Below are 27,651 nucleotides of genomic sequence, written 5' to 3'. Positions count from 1 at the left end.
ACTGGCCCTCGTGTGTTCGGAATGCCGTCCTCCTAGAAATTATAGTAACCGTCCAGAGAGACCAGCAGGGCGTGGCGAATAAGGAGATGACGCACAGGTTGAAACGGCACTTGGGCTGGTTCTCCTGTGATAAGCACCAGTCAGGGGGACCCTCTGGGGAACAAGAGCCCCCTGGTGCCCTTTTCCATGCCCCAGATTCCACGGAAACTTCGACCTCTGGGGTGAGGAAAAGGAAGCAGGTGGGTGGAGGTTAGGGAGACAGGGAGCAGGTGGAGGGAGGCCCCAAGAAACCTCAAGGAACTTATTGAAGAGCCTTTCCTTTGCAGTGGAGAAAAATGACTTGAAATCCCTCAAGAGAAGAGTGTGACTAATTGGCATATAAGTTGGAGGTTAAAGAGCGGAAGAAGGAATCTGGTTGTTTTTTTAAGTTACTGAGAAAGTGAAAATGCCACTTTGGGCAGAAAGAAAAAAATTTTTTCTGGAGTGTATCTTTCTTTATACTATAGACCCTACTGGGCCACTGAGACTTGCAAAAAAGATTTCTTTTAATCCACCTTCCTTTTTGCAGGCAGCAGTAGAAGGGCCTTTAAATCAAATGCAATCAGCAGGCTTGTCTCTTGTACTTACTCCCTGCTTCGCTCCCTGGAATTTGGCATTTGATGGATTCTGGATCTGACTTAGGGCTTTTTCCAAATCCAAGACTTGGGGAATTTTGTTAACAGTGCAATAAAAATAACTTCATAGTGTTACAGGAGGCACATTAAAGATGTGTGTGTGCTGCTCTCTCTCTTTAAAATTAAAAAAAAAAAATACAGACAATGTTTCTTTAAAAGTCTCCATCTGCAAATCCCATTAGATGTGCATATAAGGTTTCTGATGATTAATAGTTGCCTGCTCGGGTTTTGGTTGGAGGGGATGGTGTGTGTGCGGGTTAACCCCTCCCTCTCCTCTCTCACATTTCACTTCAGAAATTTGTCACTCTCTCCCCACCGCAGGATTTAAAAGTGTGTCTCAGCAGCCCTGGCCCAGCCCTCTGCAGGCATTTGCTTCGGGCTCCGGACAAGCTCCTCGTCAGCTGAGCAGGGCCAGTGAAAATGTACAGTGTCATCGGAGACAAATACACGCACAAGGGACCCTGATAGGCAGGCTGGTGTGTCGGGGGGCAGGAAGGAGGAGCCAGGTCTGACCTAGGTGTGTGCACACCCACGAGCAGCTGGCCACACGTGCGCGTACTTTAAGGAGAGACTGGAGTTTTGGTTTTTGTTTGGGTTCCTGGGGTGATTTTCTGCAAACTTTTTCCCCATCTATTTAATTTTCCTCTTTTTTTTTTTTTTTTTGCATTTCTAAAAATTTGAATATTAAAAAGTGTAGAAAGTCAAGCCTTTGAAAGGACAGAGGCGTGCAGGAGGCAGCAGATGGATCCCACGGCCAGCAGCTGCATGAGGAGCTCCCACCCCCCGGCCCCGGCCTGGGGCTGCCTTCGAAACCCCCACCCGGAAGGCAATGGGGCCTCGGGGCTGCCCCACTACCCGCCAACCCCATTCTCCTTCCACCAGAAACCAGATTTCCCAGCGACAGCGACAGCAACATACCCCGACTTCTCAGCCTCCTGCCTGGCGGCCACCCCACACAGCCTACCCAGAGAGGAGCGGGTCTTCACTGAGCAGCACCCCGCCTTCCCACAGCCCCCCGACTGGCACTTCCCTCTCTCGGATGTCCGGCGCAGGCTCAACCCGGGCCCAGCTGGGGGCTCCAGGGAGATGGGGGCCAGCAGCCCAGGATTGGTGGACACCACGGGAGGCTCAGGCGAGGAGTACGGGGTCCTTGGGAGCACTGCCAATGAGACGGAGAAGAAGTCAGCCAGACGGAAAAAGGACAGCTCAGGTAGGTGGCTGAGGAGCGGCTGGCCATTGCTTTACTAACTGTGTGACCTCAGGGTGGTCACTTGCCCTCTCTGAGCCTGTCTACCTACCATGAAGCGCAAATACTACCTAACCTCTCAAAGGCAGGTGACCAGACCCACTTGACCTTGGGGCTTTCTTCCACTCAGGGTTCTAGGATTCTCTGGTGATGAGGGTGGCATCTGTACCCTTAGCACTCCTGGACCAGCAAGAGTAGGAAGCAGGTTCAGCAAATGTTTGGAAGACATGCGGGATGGAGCCTGTGTGTGCAGGCTGGCAGGCTGGAGCAGGGCTTTCTTGAATCGAGGCTGCCTCTGGGTCATTCTCCTGAGCAGGGCTAGGGCCAGGATGGCAGGGAGGGAGGGGAGATGGGGGGCTGAGAATCAGGGCAGTCTGCCCAGGAGGCATCACCCTGCAGAGCCCGGCAGTGCTCAGGCAAAGGGGCGGTGACCCATCCTGAGACTTGGGGGCCCTCCTGAGGCATTGCTGGCCTTGGGGGGAGTCAGGTGGCCAAGGGCAAGCAGGCACTGGGCCTCAGAATGGAGAAGATGCTCGGCGCCCAGCCTGACGCTGGAAAGTGGGGCGCCTGTTTGCTAGGTCCCAGGTAGAGCCCATCTCCTCCCCCCACTCCTGTGGGCCCTGTTTTCTGCTCACTTTCCCGCCCGTCCCCCCCCCCCAGGTCCTCCCAGCTTCTCTCACCACCCGTTCCCCTTCGGCTGGCTCCCCTATTCCCGCTCGTCCAGAGTAAGGCAGCACTGGTGTCTCTTGTCCCCACTGCCCCACAGTGTCCTCCTGACAACCACCCTCGGGAGGACGTCTGTCTGTCTGAACCTACAGAGGATCTACTAGCGGAGATAACCAGGGGCAGGTCAGAATATCTGAGAATCAACTAACAAGTGAGAACACTTAGTGGTTTGCTTTCCAAAGCACTTTCAGTTCAGCACAGATTTCCCGAGCATCTTCTCTTGGCCAAGCTGGCTGAGGCCCTGGGGAGGCAGAGATGAATGATGTGGTGTCGCCCCCCCAAGAGCTCAAAAGAGGGAAAGAGGCTGCGGATGACAGACCGGGAGCGGGGTGTGCTAAGCTCGGGGAGGTTCAAGGCGCTGCAGAGAACCCAAGGTGGCTCTTTCTGCAAAGTGGGCAAAGTAGATTCTGTTATCTCAGTTCTACACATGTCAAAAACGAGAGACTGGAAGTCTGAGGGGCAAACAGTGAGAAGGGGTTGGAAGAGCATGACTGGTCCTCCCGGTCGGCCAGGACTCATGGTTTTAGCATCGAAAGTCTCCAGTGTCCGGAAACCCCTCAGTCCCGGGCCGGTCACCGAAGACGGAAGCTCAAACTCAGGCCTCCAAACCCCAAACCCTTCTCCCTTGAATGAGATTTCAAGCACAGTCCTCATTCTGAAATGAAGTTGGCCTCCATCCTTGAAAGAGCCCCTTGACACGGTCCTGGGTCCTAATGACTCCAGCTTGCCCTCTGGTTGCTAAATAGAAGGGCCCTTTAGAACCCCCTCTGGGGATTTTCCTAGTCCACCCCTGCTTGGAGCTTTGCTGAGAATCAGGCACTTCCCGCTCCCGCTCCCCAAGGGACTCTTAGCAGCCGCCAGTGGAAGCGCCTTCCCCTCTGGGTGCAGCCTCTGTTACTCCTCCTCCTCCCGCCTGCTTGGGGAAGGCTGAGTCCCAGTCGCCTCCCAGGGAACTGCGAGCGCCTCCCAGGGAACTGCGAGCGGAGCCGGAGCCGGGGCGTTGGGAAGGTTTGGGCAAAGCCAGGGACGTGCTGGGCTTGGGCAAAATCTCTTTCAGCATTCTCCGTTTCAGCAAACCCAAAATGCACCAAACCCCAAATTTCCTTTTAGTGACCGGCCGAGGGAGTAGCTCACGGGCCAAGCAGCTGACCACCAGAGAGCGCGGGGACCCCCTCTGCCGAACGCCCCAAACCCTAGAGGCCCGGGTGTGGAGGGGAGCAGCAGCAGCGGAGGGAGGCAGGGTTCAGCGAGCTGACAGTCATTTGTTCCCACGTGGTTCCAGACTCTGTCTGGCATGGGAATCTTGATCGCCCGGGGGCTGGACTCCTTGTTTGGAATTCAACAAAAGGAACACTGGCAGGAAAGGTGGGCTTTATAAGAGCCTAAAGAGGAAAATAATAAGTAAGGCTCACAACCAACTCCAGGGATCTGGAATTCAGTTCATGATAGACAAACCCACAAAGAACTTCCCACTTCACCTGCCAACCCTGAGTCACTGGGTGGGTCCTGTCTTTATTTAAAATGTTGGGGGGGAAATGTGGATATTTTGTTCATCATGGGTTGTTTTGTTTTTTTCGTGTTTTTTTGTTGCATTAATTTTCATTTTAAAGATACTGCACTAGAATATTATTTACCTTGATCACTGAGGTTTGGGGCACCTCTTAAATTTGGCACTCAAAGTGAGTGCCTTGCTTGCCTCACCCTAGTCACTGCTCAGCCAGCCCTGGAAGTTCAACCAGCATTGATCAGAAATATGTTTTCCACAGTGCTTCACAGTCAGACCAACTATGCACTGCAACTTTCAGCTACGTGGCTCTGCGTAAGTTCTTAACCTCTTAGAGCCTCTGTTTCCCAGCTATACAAGGGGAATATAATAATGGATGCTATACAGAATCTATACTATAGAATCTCCATGAAGTGATGTACGATATTAAAGCTGTGCCTGACACATAATAAGAATTCAATAGATAGCACCTACGAATGGTACTAGGTCCATATTTTCTGAACCAGCCTCTATGTCCAGAACATAGAGGTCTGACAAATATTTCTACATTTATGGGGACAATGGAATTGAATTTTTTAAATAGGCCATTCCAGAAATTCCTGAGTCTGGGGTATAGAAGGTGGGAACTTCTTATAATCATCTCTGGACCTAAAAATCGGCTTTTCACCAATCAGAAGTTCAGCACTCAGAGACGTGCTGGAAAGGTTTGGGGGGAGAGGGTGGGGGGAGTTGTGCCTGACAAATGCATCCCACACTGGCCGGCTGAGGGAGCCCCTGGTAACTGAAAGTTCCTGAAAGTTTGTTACTAAAGGAGCGTTCTCTGCTCTCCTCCGTCATCCCCAATTACCACCCAGTCACTTCCCAAGGAAGCTGGAGCTGATTTGCTCAGCTAAGCGATCAGGAAAACGGGGTCCGCGGCCCCCCCACCCACTGGGATGTTCTGTTGGTTCAGAGAACAAAATTGATTTAGGAGACCAGTGTAATGTTATCTTACAGACACCACTCCCAGTCCCAGGCCATGGGTGTTAAAGACCCCTGCTGGCTGGGACAGCTGTGAGGCCACTTCCCCAAACTGTGGTTGCTGCTACGGTGGTCGTGTTTAACTTCAGGAATGAGGGACTGCACGGTGATTTCCTGATGGGGTTCAAGGGAAGGTCGCATGGGATCAGCCTGGGTACAGGTGACTCTAACTGCTGGCCTGGGAGAGCCCTTGGGTCGGCTCCGCACATCCTCGCCAGCGCTCACGCTCTCACTGTCCCACTTTGAGAAGACTCACCGTTAGGCAGACTTGCTGTGTCCCCTCCCCCTCCGGCTCACCACGTGTGCTTTCCCAGGCTTGCGCTGCCACAACTGCACCTCTTCAGGATCTGAGGTCCCCAGCCTCTGCCCCTGCCCAACAACAAACTCCCAGCTTCCCCAGAGGCCTAAGAACTCTCCACCAATTGGTTTCTCTCGCCCCTTCCGCCGCGTCTCCCTCTACAGGTGACCTTCCTCCCCTGCACACCCACTCCCCCTGCCATGAAACCTCTGGCTCATTGGCCTTGCAAACGTGCACGGTGCTTTTTATTCCCCGCTCCCTGCCTATGCTCCCTGCCCGTGCTCCCTGCCCGTGCTCCCTGCCCGTGCTGCCTGCCCGTGCTCCCTGCCCGTGCTGCCTGCCCGTGCTCCCTGCCTGTGCTCCCTGCCTGTGCTGCCTGCCTTGAACACCCTTCCCCCCGGCTCTTCTGCCTACTGAAGCGCTCCCTATTTTAAGACGCAGCTTGAAAACCACTCCCTCTAAGAATCCTTGCTTGATCACCCCCTAAACATGCGCACACACACACAGGGTGCCTTATCCACACTTCCATTTTAGCATCGAACCACAGCTGGCCTTGCCTCCACAGTGTATAGGCATATGGCCACCTCCTCCTAAAACTGAAGTGTCTCAAGGATAGAAATGATCTCTGATGCACCTATGCAGGCTCCCAAGCACCTAGCAAAACACTTGCTCAGAGGAGAAGCTCATTCATGGTCTGGCCAATAGCCTCTGGTTCATTCACACGTTTTCCCACCTTTCCTCTGAGAGGCTCCACTGCCTGGCGTGAGGGTTTCCACCATGAGTGAAGCGCATCAGTAAAATATATCAGGACTTCGACACTGTCACTCATGAGAAAGGTGTGCAGAGAGCCAGACTTTAATCATAAAACCAGCCCAGGGTCAATGTGAGAGGCAGGGTCAGAAAGACCTGCAGGCTGGGCTGATTGCAGAGGACTCCTCCGTGGGGTCCTGGGTCAGATCCCTAGGTAATAAAGGGGGCCCACCATGGTCAGGCAACTGAGTGGGGAGTGCTGTGGCTGTGAAGCTGAGGTCCCAGCTGTCCACTGGCATGTGGCTGTATTCTCCAGTCTAGAGGGAAGGGCACGTTTTTCTAATTTGCACAGGGGTCACCCATGGGCTCACACTGGCCCTGCCAAGTGTCCCTCATTGGTCACTCGCTCTTATTCCTCGGCAGTGTGGCCTGTAGCAGGGGTTGGGGGTGTAAGGACAGGTACAGCGTTCTAGCAATGGCACAAACCCTCTCTAATGATAGCAGCATCTCAGGGATGTGCAGGACCTCGGAGCTTTCCTAGGCCTGGGTCCCCATCGGCCACCACAGCTTTCCACGCAGGATAGGGCATCGTTCCTGGCCACAGGCAGGTACCTGAGTTCTTACACCAATAAGCAGAGGTAAGAAAAGTGGAGACAGTTTTAGGAATGAATCTGTAAAGAAGGTCTATTTGGCAAAGGAAGAAGGAAGGGAGGTGATGGTGGCTGTGGGAACAAAGTAAATGGACAACCCCAGCGAGTGCCATGTGGGTGATCTATCCATGCTTCCCACTGCTGCCCCCCCACCCAGGGCACAGTAATGGGGGGCAGGGACTATGTGCACTAATCAGGCACAACTTCCTATGCGGCCTCACTGAGCCTGGTCTCCTCCTCTGAAAAACGAGGACAAATGGTATCTCCCTCACAGGGTTGCCGCAGGTATTAAATCAGAACGTGGATGTGAAGTCCACAGCCAGTGTTGCCTGGTCACCCCTCAGTCCAATTTCCCCAAACCCACAAATGAGCACCCATTTCTTTGCAAATCAATTCTCCCATTGCTGACTGCACCCTAGGGTGCCCGCACTCAGAGCCCAACTAGGCAGTGACCTGAGCTCAGATGGGGCCTTTGCAGCCTGCTGCCAGTGGGGCCAGCATGACCTCTGCAGGCTCCAGGTCCAGGGTGACTGCATTACTGGGCAGGCTGCGGCTTGAGTGGCTGCACAGCTGTGGCACCTCTTGCCCCAACTCCAACCCCAGAACCCCCGGCGAGGAGGAAGCCTTAGAGCTCCAGTGGCCAGCAGGGGAGGAGAGGCAGGAACTCTACTCCCTGCCAGGGTTCCTCCAGGCACACCCTGCCTCCCAGTTAGAGCTTATCCCTGTTCTCTTGCAGGCCTAGAGCTGGACCCTAGACCCGCTGGTGTCTGAACTCAGAGGCACTTGCACAAATCCTATGCCTACACCTGCTCTGGGCCCCGCCCGGGCACAGTAGGGAAGTTCCGGAAAGTCAGTTTCTGACCATTGAGCAGGATCCTGACCAGTTTCCAAGATGAAAGGGTCCCAAGAGCTGATGACCAGGAGGTCAGGTGAGGGATGCCCGGGCTCTGTCCTAACGGCCTGCCAGGCTGGTGGCTCAGGAGATCTGTCCTGATGGCCTATTTCTCTGGCTTTCGGGAAGTGAGGATGGAGCCTGGATGCCACGGAGCAGCCCTCTCTTCCTGAATGGCAGGACTCACAGGGCTGCAAATCCCCAGAGCCAGCCCCTTTCCCCCACTCCCTCTCTGCTCATTGAATCAGCTTCCTACCCAATCTGGCCAGGATCCATGCCCACCCCTCCTCTTTTTCTAGTCCATGTTTATCCCTGTTCTCCTCGAATGCAGTGGTAGAGTCACAGTGTGAGCAGTGGAGCCTGGGGCTCGGAGCCCCCACTCCCTCGGGTGATAGCTGGCACGGGCCACATCTGGAACTTATAAACAGAAAGCCCCAAACCATCCACGTGCCCACCCGCATCTCAGAGGCTCCCTGCTCCCCTGTCCTCACTGCCACACTCCTCTCCCCTCTTGCCCTCCATCCCCACTTTCTTTCACCGTCCCACACCCCATCTCACGGCCAGTCCATCAGCACATCCTCACCTGCTCCCCTCACTTCCGCTTCCCCTCACTGCCCCACCCCGCCCAGGACTCTCAATCAAGACTACTCTAGCACGAGGCGCTCCATTCTAGAAGAATCTGCTTCTCTCCCCCTGGCCCCACTTCTCTGCCCCTCAGAAAGGCTAGACACCCCAACTGTGTCTTTCCAGGCACCTAGAGAAGAGGAAACGCACAGGATATGGAGGTGGAGCAGGCCAATCCCAGGAAGCTAGGGAGGTCCCGGATGTGAACGCCCAGCTGGTTTTGGGCAGGCTCCAACCAGGTCTTGTCTATTTTGATGGGCTTTGAAGTTGAAGGTAGCAGAACTAATAAGGACATCAAAGTGTCCACGCAGTGACAGTCCAGGGATCTGTAATGCCATTTTCAGAGGTTTGCTAAGGTCTCACTTATATTATGCCCAAGATATCCCCTCCCTCGGCCTCTCTGTAGAGTCCCATGGAGAGAGACTGGACCCAGACACAGACATGGTCCCTGGTGTGGACACGGCCTCCAGGCTCATCCTCTCCCACAGCCTGTGACATGGTAGCTACGGCTTTGGACTGTAGGTCCAAAGGACTCTGGGTAAGCCAAAGAGCCTCTCTGGGCCTTAATTAACTCTCCTCTGTTCCATGAGCTAATACATACCTTTCCTATCTTAAGGAATAATTAAAAGAATACAGTAGGAGGCAGCATAATGGTGTAGACATAGCATCCTACCAAGAAAATCTGGGTACTAGGCCCTCTTCTGCCACTAACTTGCTGTGTGTCCTTAGGCAAGTCCTTCACCTTCTCTGAGCTTACCTGTAAAATTAAAAGACCACATCAGATCATCTCTAAGTCCCCTTCCAGCTCTACCGTTCTATGATTCTGTAATATATACAGAAACCATGGGACATTTATCTCTGGGGGAAAGAAATCATCGTCAGTTGCAAAGTGCTATTCATGTATGGGGCACATGGCTTTCCATTTGGTCGGGAATAGAAATTTAGGTAGAGCAATGCAGCAAGAGTTGGGGAGTAGCATTAGCAAGTTCCCCTGGGTCTGTCTGAACCTCCTTGGAGCTCCGATAAAGCTGTCTGCTAATTTTAGGATGGCCTGCCAAATGTGACAGCTATTTATGAAATAATCTGCCTTGGACTGTGTAGAAGCTCATCCTGCTTGCATTTGTCTGGGCGCTGTGACTGTTCCATCGGGACCCTTCTGGCTCTGAGGGTCGGGAGGCTGAGCTGGGGGCAGCTTCTCCTTCCAGCTGAGCACACACATCCCCCTTCTGCAGACTGGGGAGAGGGACCCGCTGGCCCTGAGAGAGAAGCAGGACTAGCAAGACCGATGTGGATTGTCATTCTTTTTTTTTTTTTTTTTTTTTTTTTTTTTTTTTTTTTTAAAGATTTATTTTTATTTTGTATTTAATTCCCCTCTCCTCCCCCGGTTGTCTGTTTTCTGTGTCTTTTTGCTGCGTCTTGTTTCTTGTTTCTTTGTCCGCTTCTGTTGTCGTCAGCGGCACGGGAAGTGTGGGCGGCGCCATTCCTGGGCAGGCTGCACTTTCTTTCGCGCTGGGCGGCTCTCCTTATGGGTGCACTCCTTGCGCGTGGGGCTCCCCTACGCGGGGGACACCCTGCGTGGTGCGCCACTCCTTGCGCGCATCAGCACTGCGCATGGGCCAGCTCCACACGGGTCAAGGAGGCCCGGGGCTTGAACCGTGGGCCTCCCATGTGGTAGACGGACGCCCTAACCACTGGGCCAAAGTCCGTTTCCCATGGATTGTCATTCTTATCATGTCTAGTTACCGTGCCTGGAATCGTGGGCCCTCTGGCAGGCTTGTGGGCCACCACAAGAATGTCTAAAGCTGGAAGAGGCCTCGGATTTCTTTCAGGCCAGGGGTTCTCAACAGGAGAGCGGGTGGGGAGAGAAGGGAAGAGGGTTTTAAGGGCCTGGGCTTGTGCACTAGAAAAAAGAACTCTGACACCAGCTCCCCATGTGAAAGACGATCTAGCTCATTGCCATGCTTTTACACAGGGGGAAACTGAGACCCAGAGAGGGCAGGGAGGCTCCTCAACAAAGGTTTCCTCTCCTGGGACCAAACCATCGTGGGAAGCATGGGTTCCTTCCATTTGGCAATGTGCACATGCTCTACTTCGGTGAGCTGGCAGATCAGAAATGGCATGAAGTGCTTACAGTTTTGCTATCTTGATGAAGGTGCTGTGATTTTCATACTGTTGAAGGACAAGGAGAACCATAACTTTCACTTGTTTTCCCAGCTAGCTTCCATACTTCTGGCTCTTTCTTCATTTCTATGAGTGATGAAAGCTTTTCTCCTCCTCTGGGAAACTGATAAGAAGCAAGTGTCCTCTGGGGCCAGCATCCCACCCCAGCACCAGTGGGTGGGACCCCACGGTTCACACAGGGCGTCAGTGGCTGAGACAGTCAGTGGCTGAGACAGTCAGTGCCTGGCCGGGGCTTCTTTCACTGCTTTCTTTTCTTTTTGCTCCTGAGGCCCCAGGGCCTTCAGGACAATGAGTTCAGAGGTGGGGGCCAAGGGACCCAGAGGAGAGGCGGATGGGGAGGGACCCAGCTTGGGGATGGCAGTCAGGTGTCCACAGTCAGTACAAGAACTGCTAGCTCCCATGCGCCCCGCTTTTCTCCAGGGAGGATCATGTGTAGGGCTATGGGGGAGAGGCTGCCGGGATTCCGTGGGGACCTCTGCACATGCGAGCAGACTGGGAGAAAGACAAGGGCAAGTGTGGGCTGTAATCCAGGAGGGCAACCCCGGCAGCCCTGGAGGTAGAGGCTGGTGGGGCTGCCAGGGCCCAGGTCCAGCCCCCAACCAGCCAGCCAGACGATGAAGAGCCTGACTCTGCTGTACAGTCAAATGGACTTGGGTTCAAGTCCCGGCTCTTCCGCCCACGGAGCGCCCAGCTGCCACCTACGGAGGCTGCTGCCTCCTCTGTAAATGGGCCAGGAACAGGAGCAGCTGCCGGCTAGAGACAAGGGTGAGCAAACGCAGCTACCTCCCTGGGAGCAAGGCTGGATCAAATAGGCACACAGATCAATGTAACACTGCTAAAGGGGTCATAAGAGTACCTGCTCAGGGGGTGGTCCTGTGATAAGGCTTAAAGAAGTGACGACATCTAAGCATAGAGAAACCTGCAAGAAGCGCCAGCGTTATTAACCGGGCCCTTCAGAAGGCGCTTGGTGGAACGGATGAATCTGAGGGATTTATTTGCCTAGTGCTTCATGGTTTTTAAAGCAGCATTTTCCACACACATGAGTTTGCCCACTCTTCCCAGTAACCCTGTGAGGTAGAATCGGTATTTCCCCCAATTTCTTGATGAGAAGACTGAGGTCCAGAGGGCTTAGATGACGGACTTTGAAGTCGCCAGCAAGGCGATTCAGGATTCAAAGCTCGGCGCAATCCCCCTGCGCTGTTCACTCCCCTCGGCTATTAAGCCCAAGAGTGGGGCCACACTTGCAGCCCTGGGCCGGGAGGGGGTCGTGAAACGAGCCACCCACTCCACCAAGAGTCTCGGCCGCGGCCGGGATTTCCTGGCTTCCCTCTCGGGAGGAGCCGGGGGAGGCCGCGCTTCCGCTGCGTGACTGCCCCTCCCAGGCCCGCGGCCAGGGGGACGCGGCGCGGGCGGCGGCCAAGGCCGGAGGCCTCCTCGGGGACCCCGGCCCGGGGCTGCGCGTCCTTCCCCTTCAGCCCACGCTCCCGCTTCCGGAAGGGTCGGGCCTGCCTCCCCGGCCGGGAGCCAGCGGCCGCCGGGCAGGCAGCCCGGGCCGGGGAACTCGCCCCCTTCCCCTCCCACGGGCGAGCCGGGGGCCGCACCCGGGCTGCGGGGCTGCGGGGAGTCCTCGGGCGCATCCGGCGTCCCGCGGCCCGGGACAGGAGCGGCTCAAGCCCTCGCCCTCCCGCGGGGCCGGGGCGGCAGGGCGCGCGGGGACGAGCGCGGGCAGGCGGGAGACGGTGCGCGCCGCGCGCCTCCCCGCGCCGGGCAGCCACCCCCGCCCCGGGCCTTTCTCCCAGGGCAGCTGGGCGCGGGGCTGCAGACGCGGACACTGAGAAACAAAGGGATTGAGTGAAAAGCTGGAGAAGGAAGCGCTGGGACAGCAATGAGCCAGACTCAAAGTTTCAAACGGGAGCGCGGGGTTAACACGAGGTTTCCACCTCCCCAGCTCCCGGCTCTCCAGCTGCTCCGCGGGGTCGGGGTGCGCGCGGCTTTCTGTCCAGCACCGCCCGGTAGAAACCCCTAGGTCACCGGCGGCCAAGTTAGGCCCCGTTTCTGAGATCGGCGTCCCCCACCACACGCCCGGCAGGGTGGGGGTGCGGTCTTTGAGGGGTAGAGGTTTGGGGCGCAGCTTTCTCTGTGCAAGTATGTGGCTGTGGATAAGACGCCTGACTGACCCACAGCTTCCCAGTCTGTGAAACGAGGATGGACTGTGCATTTTAGAGCTCTGCGGTGCTAGAAGTGTTCTGATTGCGCCTCACTGCTCTCGTGAGGAGTAAGCAGCTAATACACGTAAGGCACGTGGTGCCACGCCTGGCCCAGGGTATGCTCTCCTGGACCCTTGTTAGCAGTTGTGCTCCAACCCCTGCTTTGTCTACCTTGGGACCTCCTTCACAGGGGTCCTGATGGACTTTCCAGACTGGCAAACCCCTCCCAGTGTCAAAAGGAGGAAAGAAGCTTAAAGCAGCACTTTAATTTGCGTGTGCACACGAATCCTATGAGGATCTTACTAGAATGCTGATCCTGATTCAGAAGATCTGGGGTGCCGCCTCAGGTCCTGTATGCTGTATCACCCTTAGCGTAGCAAGTTCTTAGAGCAGTGTTTTGAGAACTTGACGGTATCAGAGTCAGCAGGAGAGCTTGTTAAAACAGATTGCTAAATAGGGTGCGTTACTACCAACCCCAAGGAAATGAAAGGATTATAAGAGGACACTATGAACAACTGTATGCCAACAAATTAGATAACCTAGATGAAATGGACAATTTCCTAAAGCGCACAAACTGCCTACACCAACTCAAGAAAATATCATTCTCAACAAACCAATAACAAGTAAGGAGGTTGAATCAGTATTCAAAAGCCTCCAGCAAAGAAAAACCCAGGACCAAACGGTTTCATAGGTGTATTCTACCAAACATTCAAAGAAGAATTAACACCAATCCTCCTCAAATTCTTCCAGAAAAAAATTGAAGAGAACACTTCCCAACTCATTCTGAGGCCAGCATCACCCTAATACCAAAGCCAGATAAAGATATCACAAGAAGGGAAGTGGATGTGGCTCAACTGATAGAGAATCCACCTACCATATAGAAGGTCCAGGGTTCGAACCCAGGGCCTCCTGACCCATGTGGTAAGCTGGCCCATGTGCAGTGCTGCCTCACCCAAGGAGTGTCATGCCACACAAGAGTGTCCCCCACATAGGGGAGCCCCACGTGCAAGGAGCGTGCCCCATAAGGAGAGCCGCACGGTGTGAAAAAAGTGCAACCCACCCAGGAGTGGTGCCGCACTCACAGAGAGCTGACGCAGTAAGATAACAACAAAAAGAGACAGATTCCTACCTCACACCATGTACAAAAATTAACTCAAACTAGATCAAAGAGCTAAATATAAAAACCAAAACTATAAAACTCCCTGAAGAAAACATGGGGAAACATTGTCAGGACAGTGGTTTCTTAGACTTTCCACAGAAAACATGGGCAACAAAAGAATGCAAACAAGAATGCAAGAGGACACAGAAGAACACACAGCAAATGGACACAAGAGAGCAGACCTGGGGTGGGGATGTGGGGGAGGGGGAGGCAGGGGAGAGAAATAAATAAAATTTTAAAAAAAGATATCACAAGGAAAGAAAATTACAGACCAATATCCCTCATGAATACAGATGTGAAAATTCTCAAGAAAATACCAGCAAACCACATCCAAAAGCACATTAAAAAAAAATATATATATATATATATATATACACACACACACACACCATGATGAAGTGGGATTTACCCTAGGTATGCAAGGGTGTGCAACATAAGAAAATCAATTAATGTAATGCACTGTATTAACAGAAAAAAAGGGGAAAAACACATGACCATCTTAATTGATGCAGCAAAGGTATTAGACAAAATTCACTCTTTCTTCATAAATATACTCAGAAACTTGGAATAGAAGGAAATAACCTTAACATAATAAAGGGCATATATGAAAAATGCGCAGCTAACATTCTACTTAGTGATAAAAAATTGAAAGCTTCTCCCGAAGATCAGGAACAAGACAAGTATGCCCACTGTCACACTGTTGTTCAACATTGTACTGGAAGTTTTAGCCAGAGCAATGAGGCAAGAAAAAAGAAACAAAAGGTATCCAAATAGGAAAGGAAGAAGTAAAAACTCTCCCTTTTTGCAGATGACATGATCCTATACATAGAGAATCCTGAAAATTTCGGAAGAAAGCTGCTACAGCTAAGAAACAGATTCAGCAAAATGGTGGGATATAAGATCAACAAGCAAAAAAATCAGTGGTGTTTCTATATACTAGTAATGAACAATCCAAAGAGGAAATCAGAAAGAAATTCCATTTACAATACCAAATGGAGGAATCAAATATCCAGGAATAAATGGTAAAAGCTTTATACATCAAAAGACCTTATCAAGAAAGTAAAAAGGCAATCTGCATAATGGGAGAAAATATTTGGAAACCATGTATCTGATAAGGGTTTAACATCAGAATATATAAAGAACTTCTACAACTCAACAGCAATAAGACAAACAACCCAATTTTAAAATGGGCAAACATTTTGAATAGAAATTTCTCAACGAAGATATGCATATGGACATGAAAAGATGCTCATCATCAGCCACCAGGGAAATGCAACTCAATACCACAATGATATACTATCTTACTCCCAGAAGAATGGCTACTCGTAAAAAAAAAAAAAAAAAAGGAAAATAACATGATGTTTGTAAGGGTGCAGAGAAATAGGAACACTCGTACTTTGTTTGTGGGAATGTAATATGGTGCAGTCACCATGGAGAACAGTTTGGTGGTTCCTCAGAATGTTAAGCAGAATTACCATATAACCTGGCAATCCCCTTTCTAGGTAAATACCCAAATGAATTGAAAGCAGACACTCAAACAGATAGCTATACACAAATGTTCCATAGTGGCATTATTCACAATTGCCAGCCTGTGGAAGCCACTGAAGTGTCCATCAATAGATGAATGGATAAGCACACGATGGAATATTATGCAGCTATAAAAATGAATGAAGTTCTGATGTATGCCATAACATAGATGAAACTTGAAGACATCATATTGAGTGAAATAAGCAAGACACAAAAGAACAAATACTCGATCATCTCACTTATATGAAATAAGCAGTATACTCAAATTCATAAAGTCAGAAACTAGAATACAGATGACCAGGAACCAGGTAGAGGAGGGAAATGGGGAGTTAATGCTTAATTGATATGGAATTTCTGTTTGAGATAATTGGCAATTGATGATGGTGGTGGAGGCACAACTTGGTGAATGTAATTAACACCACTGAATTCTATATTTGAAAAGGGATAAAAAGGGAAATTTTAAGTTGTATATAAGCTACCACACACACATACACACCCACAAAACCCATAGAACTGAGCAACATGAAGAGTAAACCCTAATGTAAACAGTAGGCTAAAGTTAATAGCATAATTGCAATAATGTTGTTTCATCAATTGTAATAAAGTACCACACTGCCGCAAAAATGGTAACAATAGGGAAAACTGTGTGTGTAGAGTATATGGAACTCTGAACTTTCTGGCTGATTTTCCTATAAACCTACAACTGATTTTTCTCTAAATCTACAACTGCTCTAATTTTAAAAGTAAAAACAGATTGTTAATTGTTTATTTGCAGAAAAGCCAAGAACAGGCAAACATGCTCTCTTCACAGTAGTATTTTAGAGTTTTGCCATTATAAATAGGTCTAATGATATAGGACAAGACCAGAGAAATTGATTGTAAATTTACATTTTTTGAATATGCTTGTTATTTCACATGATGCGACTACTTTTGTAGTTTTTATTTTTACTACTTAAGTTTGGAAATGATGCCAAATGTTTGTTTTTCTTTAATCAATGTGTCCTCTTTGGTGATACATATTGCATTATATTTTGATGTGCGTATCAATATATATTGATGTGTATTACACTTACACATCCAAACACATAAATAAGAGGAGACAGAAAACATAGCCTTTGCATTCTCTATAACCTCTGCAGAGAGAAGCGAAGCAGCAAAATCTTGATATTGTGATGTAGAGAAATGCAGAAGAGTATTAAACCGTATTTAAGAGTGAAACTGATTCCATAGGTTTGCATTTCCAACGAGTTCCCAGGTGCTGCTGATGCTACCACCACCTTCGAGCTTCTTGCCCTGCACTTACTTCTACTAATAACGTCATGCTGGGGAGTGGGCTGGGTGGGGACCAGATCGTTAAACAGCTAATGGCAGCTTCGTGTGCCTCAGGAATTAATAAAAGAAAGAAAAAAAAAGGGAAGGTTTCCCTGAGATTGGGAACCAAAAAGAACTTCCGAGCCCTCAGAGGGGTAAGACACTGGAAGGAATAATGCAGGGACAATGTGACTTCTTTCCCAGAATCCTTTAAAACTTGAGGCAGGGAAAGGCTGCCCAGCTGCTTGAGGACAAAAGAAAGGGAACCGAGGCCCCCTCAGCTCACGCCCTCCTGGCCGGGACCCTCTCTCCCCAGACAACCAGGACAACCGAGGGAAGCCGGAAGGCGGCAGCAAGGCCCGCAAGGAGAGGACTGCCTTCACCAAGGAGCAGCTGCGGGAGCTCGAGGCTGAGTTTGCGCATCACAACTACCTGACCCGGCTCCGGAGATACGAGATCGCTGTGAACCTGGACCTCTCCGAGCGGCAGGTGCGGCCAGGCGGCCCCCCTTCTCGGCTGTCCCTCCTTTCTTCTGCTTTCTCCCCCATCCCCTTCCTCCTCCCCTCTCCACGAGTCTTTTTTTTCCTTTCTTCACTGCCCAGTCCAGCTAGAGTCCAACGGTGGCTATAGGTGAGAATCACCTGGGGAGATTTTAATAGCACCAGTGTCTAGGCTTTACCCCTAGACATTGGTCTGGGAAAGGATCAAGAGATCAGAATTTTTCAAAGCCCCCTAGTTGATTCCCACATGCTGCCAGGGTTGGAACCTCTGATATAGTTATTGCCAAACACTGGAATTGCCTGAAGTACAGATTCCAGAGCCCCAACTGCAGAGAGCAATTCTGCAGTAAGAATGAGTGGGCTGGGAATCTGCATTTAAAGTAAGTTCTCCAGGTGATTCAGACAGTTAGACGGTTCTTGAGCTTTGAGAAAAAGTCCTCCTTGTCCTTTGTTTGAGGCTCTAAGGTGGGGTATTAATAATAATAATTGATGGCAACTTTCAGTTTATAAAGCACTTCACCAGAGTGCTGGATTTAGAACTAGAAGACTGACCTTCAAGCCCGGCCTCTCCTACTTCCTAGTTCTGTGAGTCATAATCCTAGACTGCAGGAAGCTGAAGCTCAGCTGCGGAAACGCGCAGACCAGAGCTATCTAAATGGTCTCTCTAAACGTGCCTGAGGGTGAGGCTGCTGACCCTCTGCTTCGGGACCCTTGGGTAGTAGCAGCTGGAGGGAGGGCAGGTAGGACCGAAGGGTCAGGGCATGCAAAGGGAGTGGGAACAAGGCCCAGGGCCTTTTCGAACCTGTTGAGGTGATTGTCTGGGGCTCGACTTTATTTGGAGACGTAAGACAAGACTCTCCAAAGAGTTCCGTGTCCTCCTGTTGAACTCAGTTCCTGGGGCCTTTGGGGGAGGGAGAGGAGGTAAGTGAGTGTCTCAAGCTGGGACGGTCTGGGCTAGCTTGAGCACGGACGTGGGGAGGGGGCCACCCCGGCCCTGGAGTGACCAGGCTCCCTTGGTTTTCCTCTCCCAGGTCAAAGTGTGGTTCCAGAACCGGAGGATGAAGTGGAAGCGTGTGAAGGGGGGCCAGCCCATCTCCCCCCACGGGCAGGACCCCGAGGACGGGGACTCTGCGGCCTCTCCAAGTTCAGAGTGAGCACCTCCGTGGAGGAAAGAAAGACGGGGGACTGAGCCCCCTTCCCAGCTATCTCCACCCCAATCCCACCTTCTCTCCCTGCCGCCCACCTCAGGACAGCCTCCCCATGCCTTGCAGTGACTCTTGTATGTGAAGCTGCCCAGTGTTCCTGGGGGCCCTGACGCTTCCCAGAAAGCCTTCCCCAGGGCCTTTGCTCCCTGTAACTCCTGTGGAATCTTACAGAGGTCCTAGCCAAGTGAATCCTGGGAACGGCTCCCCCTCAGGTCCCTCGGATGCCCCTACGCCCCATCTTGCCACCTTCCTCCTAGCCCAGGCAGGCCCCTCCAGGTCTGGACACTGCCTGGCCTTATGCAAGAGGAGTCACGAGAGGGGACTTCCAGAAGACTGAGACACACACTCCCTGGACCACCCCTCCCCTCTGAACTTGACATCTGAGGCTTTGGGGGCCCTTGGTTGACCCTAAGCCCTAGGAAAAATCAGCATGAGGAGGGCTGAGGACAGCAACTCAGCTCCTGCAAAGCGGAAACCCATCCCCATCTCCAAGCTTGTTGGCTAATGGGGCAAGTGTATGAGCACTGATGAGAGAAGACAGTAGAAAAATAGTTTGGTGTAGGTCTCTGTTGTGCCCATGGAGTCCCATTCACACTGGCTTGACTGGATGAGTGAGAATAAAGCCAGAACAGTACCCGCTGCTTCAAAATCACTTCAGGGCTGGAGCTGGGGCTGTTTGGCAGAGCCCCGGAGCCCTGGAGCAGCTATACCGTTTAAACCCACTGTTTTCTCTGTTGAAAACCTCTCCAGATGCTGACTTTGTTGAGCTGAGGGCTGGAAAGTGGCCCCTGTGTTCCAAGGACAAGGAGCAAAATACTAGGACGGCTGGGTGAGAGCCGAGAAACGTGGAACCCTGGGGCAGAAAATTCTCCAGCTGCCTGTCCCATGCTCTCAAAGGACTCTGACTGCAAACAAGGACAAGCAAACAGTGCCTCTTCCTCCGTGGGCTGCATTTCAGCCCCTTCCTATGCGTTCCACCAAGACTGTTCTTGTGGGAGCAACTGTGAGGAGTGTGTGTGAACTGCCCAGACCTCAGCCAGAGCTGCAGGGGTGGCACTCCAGGACCCATGGCCAAACAGCCTGGGGAGACAGAAACCTTGACAAGAGACCCCTGCCTTCCTCAGTGCCTCTCTCCCAATACCAGCCGGTGCTGCAAGGGCCAGGGGCGGGGGGGGGGGGGGGGGGTGATCAGCAAGAGTTTGGATCTCTTGTATGTAGATTTCATCCTTCACATGTAAAAATAACCCTACCTCCCCATCCCAAAAGGACAAAAGCTGTGGAAAATTATTGCAAACGAGATGGCTTGTTACAGCCTGTGTAATTTTTTCTAAAACATACTTCATATATTTTCTTAAGATTACATCAAACTAGCTGTGCAAGGTCAAGTCACTTTGTAAGAGAACTCTTGGAGAAATAAAATCAATAAAAAAGCAACAATCCCAGACCCTGTCCTTTGCAGAACTACAAACCACAGTTCTGCATGCAATCCTGTGAGGCTGGTGTAGACTGGTCAGACAACGTCTAGAAGCAACAATAGCAAGTGGCAAAGGAAAGAGGGCTCAGCTGAGGTTCAGATTCAAAGTCACCTTTTGGTTCCTCAAAAGGTAGGTGCTAATGTAACCACTGCAAAAACAAATCTTTTTCCCCACTTGGAGATGGATGATCCTCGTTTCCCATTGTAAAATTTTGGCTTTGTTTCCCGAAACTTATGGCTTATCAGACAAATGGTCAAACTTTTATAAACAAAAGATGAACTCTTTTGTTAATAAAGGAATCTTGAACATAAACTAACCACCCATAATTATTAAATTTAGAGTTTAGAGGTTTCTATTTCTCAGGATAGGAAGTATATACCATTAGTAATAAAAATGACACAAGAAAAAATATCCCCAATCCTGTCTTTTTAATTAAAAAACAAAAAAACCCAGATTCATCTCATCAAGATGTTAACAGTGACAAAATAAGGCTGGGGCAAGGGTTGGGAGGGAACCGGGAGAGGAGACCTGGCCATGATTTGGCATGGAGGCAGCTTGGGCCGGCAAGGGGCAGAGCCTAGAAATGACATCACCAGGAGCTGATGACACCAAGAAGCACCACCGAAATCTAGGGCCAAAAGGAAGGGTGCCTGGCTAAGATTTGGGTTCAAAGCCAAGCAAAAAGGACACCCTCAGGCACTCCAACCTTCCTTCCTACTGGGAACTCAACTTCCTGGGCTTTGGGGACATAACCCGATCCTGGTTTTCCTCATTCTTCTGGATTGTTCCTTCTCTGTCTCCCATGTAGACTTCTTTCCCAATATTGGTTCCCAGGGTTTCCTCCTCTGCCTGCTGCCTTCCCCACTATTTGCTCTTTCCCCAGGTGATTCCACCCACCCACACTTATCTAGTGTTTATTCTGTGGTGGACATGGCTTAAAGTGCTCTACATGAACAAATATATTTAATTCTTTTAAGAGTCCTGAGAGGTACTACTATTACTCCCGTTTTACCAACGCAGAGAGTAGTTGAATAAAACCTCCAGGTTCTACAGTGAGTGGTTGTGGTAGGTTGTATTACTGGGCCCAAATCTTTTCTTCCCTCTCCACTAGTGGGATGCACATCTCTGACCATTGTCACGTGACTTGCGGCACCTCCCTGTGGGAGGAATGTACTTCCTACCATGTTGACACCAGGCTTGTCCGTGTGACCTGCTTTGGCCAATAGGATGTGAACAGAAGTGACATGTGCCATACCCAAGCAGAAGCTTTAGGAGTATCATCTGGCTCTGCCATTGTCCTTTTCCCTTTGTCCTGCTGACTTTGAAAAAGCTGGCATGAGTTATACAGCTGCAAGAAAATAAATTCAACTGATGATAATGTGAACTTGGAAGAGGAACTCGAGACTCAAATGCTTTTCCAGCCCCGGTCAACACCTCGATTTGAAGCCTTGTAAGTCCCTGAGCACAGAACTCAGCTAAACTGTACTTAGACGCCTGACCTATGGAAACTGTGAGATAATAAAACTGTGTTGTTTTAAAGTGCTAAATTTGTGACAACTTGTAAAAAACAAAATAAAACAAAAACACAGGCTCCTGAAACTCAAATCTTTGACATGGGAATCTGCATTCCTGTATTCTGAATCCTCTGTTTTAGCTGGCAATACCACAACTCACCCAGTCATTCACACTAGAAATCTGGGACCCTTTCTTGATTCTAACCTCTTTGCTTCTCAACTAATCTATTACCTGGTCCTGTTCTTTTTACTTCCTACATAGGTATTTCTTGCATCCACTGCATTCATTCTCTTCTTACCACCATTGCCTTGCTCAGGTTGTCAACATCTTTCACTTGAATTAGACCCTCCAAATGGCTCCCCTCTTTCTGATCTGTGCCCCCTCAAATTCCATCCCCTATAGCCACTAGGGTAATTACATACACACAAAATCTAACCCTTCAATGGCTTCCCATCACTCACAAAATAGAGTCCAAAACTCGTCACAGGCCTCCAAGGTCCCCATGATCTGGTCCCTGCCTGCCCCAACAGCATCTTCCTACCTCTCTCTGTCAAGAGCTCAGTGCGTCAGAACACCAAACCACTTGCCATTCCACATACACGTGCCACGTGTTTCCTCAACTATATTCCTCTGCTCATCCCCTTCCATTTGGAATGCCCTCCCAGATCTGGAATGCCCAAGGATTTTAGGCATTCTAGAAACACTTAAAGGAACAACTCAAAAAGAACACAGAGGAAGTTGTACTAATTTTCAATAGTAGGCTGATGTCTGACATTAGGGAGCTACATTAGCCAATTTCCAAAATTTCCAAAATCAGCAGAAAAAAAATCCCATTCAGTGTGGGAATTTTAATTTCTCCAATAATCTTGGTAAATAAGTCATGGAGGAGAGTCTGAACATGAAATTTAAAGTGCACATGCACACATCAGTACTGTGTTTTCTGGGCCCCTCTGCACTCCTCCCACTCTTCAGCATTGGCATCTGATTGACCAACACTGGGTGAACGGTAGCTGGGACCTGCTGCTCTTCAAGTAGACAAAAATCCTCCTCTTTTTCTCAAGTGCAAAGCCATGCAAAGGAAGCAAGCCCACCCCCGGGGCAACTCCCTGATGTGAGCCAGTGACTGTGACCAGAAATGGTGGCTTCATAGGAATTTAAACAACTGAGAATTCCCAGACGATAACTTTTCAGTAATGGGTTTCTCCATCCTTGAGAGAGCATCAAGGACGAGCAAGTGTGTGGCTGTCCTTCAAAGAAGTGGAGAGATGAAAGGGAGGTGAAGCAAGTGGAGAATCCATTTCCCAATGAAAGGTGGCTCAGGGCTGCAGCACTCCATCTACCCGGCTGGGCCAGGCCCTGGGCCAGGTGAATACATTTCTGACAACTCCTCTACTCAAAGAAGACAACCAGTATCAGGCAGAATCAGTTCTTTCCCATCTGGATCCTCAAAGTCCCATAGTTCCAGTAACCAGGAGAGTCCATGGTGAGTGGCTTCCTTTCCTTCCATTGAGTGGATTTTTTTTTTCCATTGAGAGCTGTGTATTCTCCATCCTGGCAGAGAGGCCTGTGTGTGCTAATCCCTTGCAATCACCAAGGCAGCAATTGATGGTAGCTTTTACTCTAGGCTACCACGGCTCTGGGATCTCACAGTCTCACTGTCTATTCCTTCTCAGTGCCATTTGCTGCTAAACTATGACTAGACTTCTTCAAAAAATATCTCTTACTCCATGCCCAACTCTAATATCAACATCATCACTGGCCACTACTATGCTTTTATCTCTGTCTTCCCTCCTTGTATGTGTTCCTTTATGGATATTACCACAATTTATAATTCTTTTATTTGTTGCTTGCTTGATTGTTTATGGTCTGCTTTCCAGACTAGAGGGAAAAGGAGCGGATGTGTTCTGTAAGAGGAAATGTGCTTCTTCTGCCCATTTTATCCCCAGCTCCCAGCAAAATACCTGGTACATAATAAACACCCAATAAGTACTTATTTAATGGATGGATAGATGGATGGATGGATTATTAAATTAGCGGTATTGCCTGGCTTTTCAACTCAAGAGTGCCCATTGTTGGACACATGGACCACGCAGGGGAAGCTCTGGCCCAGAAACTTGATGCAGTCCGGGCCTCTAGAGACCACAGCTTTGCCCCAAAAAGGGACACTGGACAACTACCCTGTTTCTGTGTCCCAGGAAAACTTTTCCAGGTTCTGGTCTTAAGCCAAGATTCTCTGCCAATGACAGCTCCAACCCCCCTCCCTGTGCCCTGCCTGAAGTTGGTCTGAACATGCCTCTCCCCTTTGACCTGTAGTTGGCAAAGAAACAGCTTCCAGGGCCTGACCACTGGCAGCAGAAAGACTCAGAAGTATGCCTGATAAGAGGCTTGCAAGTGGCTCGCGCCGGCCTCTGAGGGGGACGCTTAATAGCTTCAAGGTGACATCAGGGTTGGGACTAATATCCAGCTGAACAGAAAGAGACATGACCTAACTCGTCTCTCACCATCGACCTGGCTGTGAGAGCTTCTCTTTCTTTATTAATTTCTTAACTGGAGCTGCTGGCTCAGGTCTCCAGCTAGTCCCCAGAGCTGGGGCTTAGGGCTGGGTTTCCCTCCATCATTGTTGGGAAGGGAGCAGGCTCAGCCGGGGTCTGAGAACCCCCAGGAAGGGCGTCCACCATGGAGTCTGTGCTCAGCTTGGCAAGAGCCTGGTGGTTGACTTTATCCAGCACGCAGTAGGTTTACCATGCTGAGAAAATCCAGCAGGGCGAATTCAAAATCTCCAAAGAATTCTTCATGTTTCAAATCATGAAGCAGCAGTCTTCCCCAGTGCCTATAAAGGATGGTTTTATTGAATTGTTTTAAGTGATTTAAAACCAGTTTTCAGGCCTACAAATCCTATCTAAAGCACCCAGTGCACCTGCCTGGAGAGCTGCAGGCCTGCGTCTGAGCTGGCTGCCTGCCCAGTGGGGACTGTGCTCTCTGTAGGTTATTTTCCTTTAATAACCTCTGCATCGCAGGAGGAGAAATCACTCACTCCTTGTCATCCATCTTTCCTACCCCGGCTCCCAGCTTCCTACCACCACAACCACACATGGACATAAGCACATAGCACTGACACCCTTCGACATACCCCCACAACCACACCCACACAGACACACCTACACACAGGCGGGTTCCAAACATGGGCTCTGTCACCACCTGGCTGTGTGGCCTTTGTCAAGTCACTTAACTTTTCTGAGCCTGATTCCTCGTCCCAGGGACCTGCAGAAATTGTGGTGCTTGATAAACGTGTTGAAAAAATGATTCTGCAAAGCAGAGTAAATATTTTGCTAATGGGAGCATTTGATTCATTTAATCATTCCACAACAATATTTCTTGAGTGCCAACCCTGTGTTCAGACCCTACTTTCCCTCCCCCAAATGGCCAACCTGTGAGAGGTCCAGGATGGGGGAGAACCGGGCCCCAGTGTCCTTTCCCCACGACAGCCCCTCCTCCAGGAGGGGAGACTAAGTTCTGCTGAGAGAGAGTGGGGAAGCCCAGTCCCTGAAGATGCTTTGCAGACCTCCGCCACTATCCCTTAAATGGTTTTCTCACCCTTCTCTTCCCCGAAAGTCCTGCACACAAGCCATCACCAGAGCCCCTGGAGGGGGTTGGGGGGCAGAAATGCCTGAAGGAGCCTCCTGAGAAGCTTCCTAGGGAGTGGGGGCTGAAGGGGACGCTGGCAGCCCCTGCAAGGCTGGGGACCCCCTCAGCCAGCACCAAGCTCTTTCTGCTCAAGAATTTGTGGCCCTTGTGGGAGAGGCAGCGCAGGATGCAGGGCCTTCAAACCCAGATCCCCTCTGTGTCCCCGGCGGATCTCTGCGGAGCAGATGGCAGGGGTGGGAGCAGGAGACAATGCTCCTCTTTGTTGGGGGGCTCTGGGCTGGCCATCAGGGGAGGAAATTTGACAGCGCTTCTGACAGCAGCCTCTGTCTGGGGTATCTGTGAAATATGGGCCCCACAGGCTCCTTCCTGAGGCCAATCCACAGCCGCCGGCCACCCCCGCCCCTGCTTTGGGCAGAGAGGACACTGCCTGCTCGGAGAGAAATGATATACGACACCCAGCTTCCTTCGCTCCCCTCCGGAGGGGCTCAAGGAAGCTCTGAGGGCTCTGAGGGCGCTCCGGTTGCTCCTGGGAGGTAGGGGTGTGCGTGTGCGTACATGTCTGTGTGCCTGTGTGCCGGTGCGGGTGTGCACGCCTGCATGGGTATCTGCTCACTCGTGGCCAGAAGCAGGGGTTCCCACTGCTGGCCAAGACGGGCACTCTCCCAGTGCTCCCACCTTTGCGCAGAGCAGGACTTAGGGCCTCAACAAAATTATTTCGCGAGTCGTGGTATGAAGAGGAAGGGGAGGCAGCTCACTGGCACCCTGTCCTCTGATTCATCCCCCAAGAAGCCGCCTCCCGAGGTAGGAATTGTTTTCGAGCTGAGCACATCTCCCGCCTCCGGAGGCTCCTGGGAGGTTACTGCCAGCACAGCCGGCAGAGCCTCCAGTGGCCCCTGGACCTTTCCTCTTCAAGAAGGAAGTGGGAGGAGGCGCCCCACCCCCACCGCACCTCCTCCGGGGCCACCTGGGTCTCCACATCTGGGCCACAGCTGGTGCCAGGCGGCCCTTCAGGCCTGCTCTCTCCAAGTGACCGGAACCCAGAGGGCCGGTGGCAGGCAGAGGGCTCCGAGAAGCACCCCAACTCCTCAGCAAGCTGGGGCCGGAAAGGGGCATCCTCAGTTTCCTCATATGTAAGCTAAGAGCAAAACAAGGGCCTGCCTGGCCCCTGAAAGGTCTGTTGGGAGAATTAAAGACTAAGATGTGTGCAAATATTCAGAAAATCCCATAGGTTGGTGACTATTACAAATGCAACAGATACCTGCCAGAAGTACGCTACGGGTGAGATGTGCCAGGAATACCAGGAAAGGGAAAGAAAACGAAGGAAATTTTTCATTCGAAATGAAGCCTTTGCACTGTGGCCTCTCACCATAACCTGGAGGTGGGGGCGGGGGGCGTGTCCCCATCATGCAGGTGAGGATCAGGACTTGGCGCTTCAGGCCAACTCGGCGGGGTCTCACGCCTCCTCTGTGGTGGTCACTGGCTGTTGTGTGGGGTTACTACAGGGCCCTCTCTGATGAGCCAGGCTGGTCATTGGCTTGTGTGACTGAGGTGGCACGTGGAACAGATGTGAGCTCACACGGTGGGGGGGGACCTGGGCTTAAATCAACTCTTGTCATGCCCTGGCTGATTTTGAGCACATCCTTTCATCTGCCCTCTCTGCCCGGGGAATTAGGTGTCTGGAAGCAAAGCGCCCGTGCTTTTCTCACTGTGCCATTCGGCCTCCCCTGTCCTGGAGGGGCTCGGGGCTCAGGGTCACTTGCAGGAAGAACCCAGGTAGCTGAGTGACACAGGGAAGGTGTTACATGATGTAGTGGAAAGAATCTGGCCTTTAGGGTCAGACAGGTCTGGGTCTGAATCCTGGCCCCGCCTCTTCCTAGTACGGGACGTTGGCCAAGCCAGATTCCCACCCTCCATTTCCTCCTTTGAAATGGGAAGCACCCATGCCTCGGAGATGACGTGAAGGCTACGGGAGCTGACGCATGTGGAAGAGGCCCGCCCAGGGCCTGGCTCTTAGTCGGTGCCCAGGGAGAGTGGGTGGCTTTTCTCGTCCCTCTACGAGGGGAGCAGTGACATACGAGAGACACAAGGCTAGTGAGTCCAGGGGCAGGAGGCAGGCAGGGCCTCACTGCTCTGGCAGCCAAGGAGAGAGGACAAGGGGAAAGCAGTGAGCAGGGGCAAAAAAAGATGGGCATTTCCTCCCCACTGGAAAAACCCTGTGAACAAACACCTTTATGTGTCAGAGTTGACAAGACCTTGGAAACCCTCTCATCCAGCCCTTTTGACCCATGAGGTCCAGAGAGGGGTAGGGACCAGCTTGGGGCGTTCAAGACATTCATGACCCCCGACTCCCTCCAGGGTGCGGTACACCTCCCATGAGGTCTGGGCGGGGCCAGGCCTGGGGAGATAACCTGCTCCTATCAGCAGGAGGGCAGGAGAGGGCCAGGGGGGCGGGCTGGACCAGGGGCGGCAGCTGAGACCTGGGCTCCCGCCCTTCTGTCCCGGGCCTGATGTCCTCACGACGGGTCCAATCTGCCGGCGGAAG

The 27,651-nt window shown here is 51.4% G+C and overlaps 1 protein-coding gene across 2 annotated transcripts; it reads left to right on the top strand.

Annotated features, from left to right (window-relative positions):
- Window positions 1-1,007: 1,007 nt before the first annotated feature.
- Window positions 1,008-21,532, top strand: MEOX1 (mesenchyme homeobox 1). Of its 2 annotated transcripts, XM_012528827.4 has the most exons (4): window positions 1,008-1,884; window positions 17,086-17,258; window positions 18,301-18,419; window positions 19,225-21,532. In XM_012528827.4, exons 1-4 carry the CDS (start codon window positions 1,416-1,418, stop codon window positions 19,229-19,231), a joined length of 768 nt encoding a protein of 255 aa, XP_012384281.1. In that variant the 5' UTR covers window positions 1,008-1,415; the 3' UTR covers window positions 19,232-21,532. The 2 variants fall into 2 exon arrangements, with proteins under 2 accessions (XP_012384281.1, XP_004468066.1); XM_004468009.5 differs by having other exon boundaries at window positions 18,301-21,532.
- Window positions 21,533-27,651: the final 6,119 nt, after the last annotated feature.

Source organism: Dasypus novemcinctus, chromosome 21 (genome assembly GCF_030445035.2).
Source record: "Dasypus novemcinctus isolate mDasNov1 chromosome 21, mDasNov1.1.hap2, whole genome shotgun sequence".
NCBI classification, from domain to species: domain Eukaryota; kingdom Metazoa; phylum Chordata; class Mammalia; order Cingulata; family Dasypodidae; genus Dasypus; species Dasypus novemcinctus.
The sequence above is the reverse complement of the archived record's forward strand: the minus strand, read 5'-3'. Positions and strand labels throughout refer to the sequence as shown.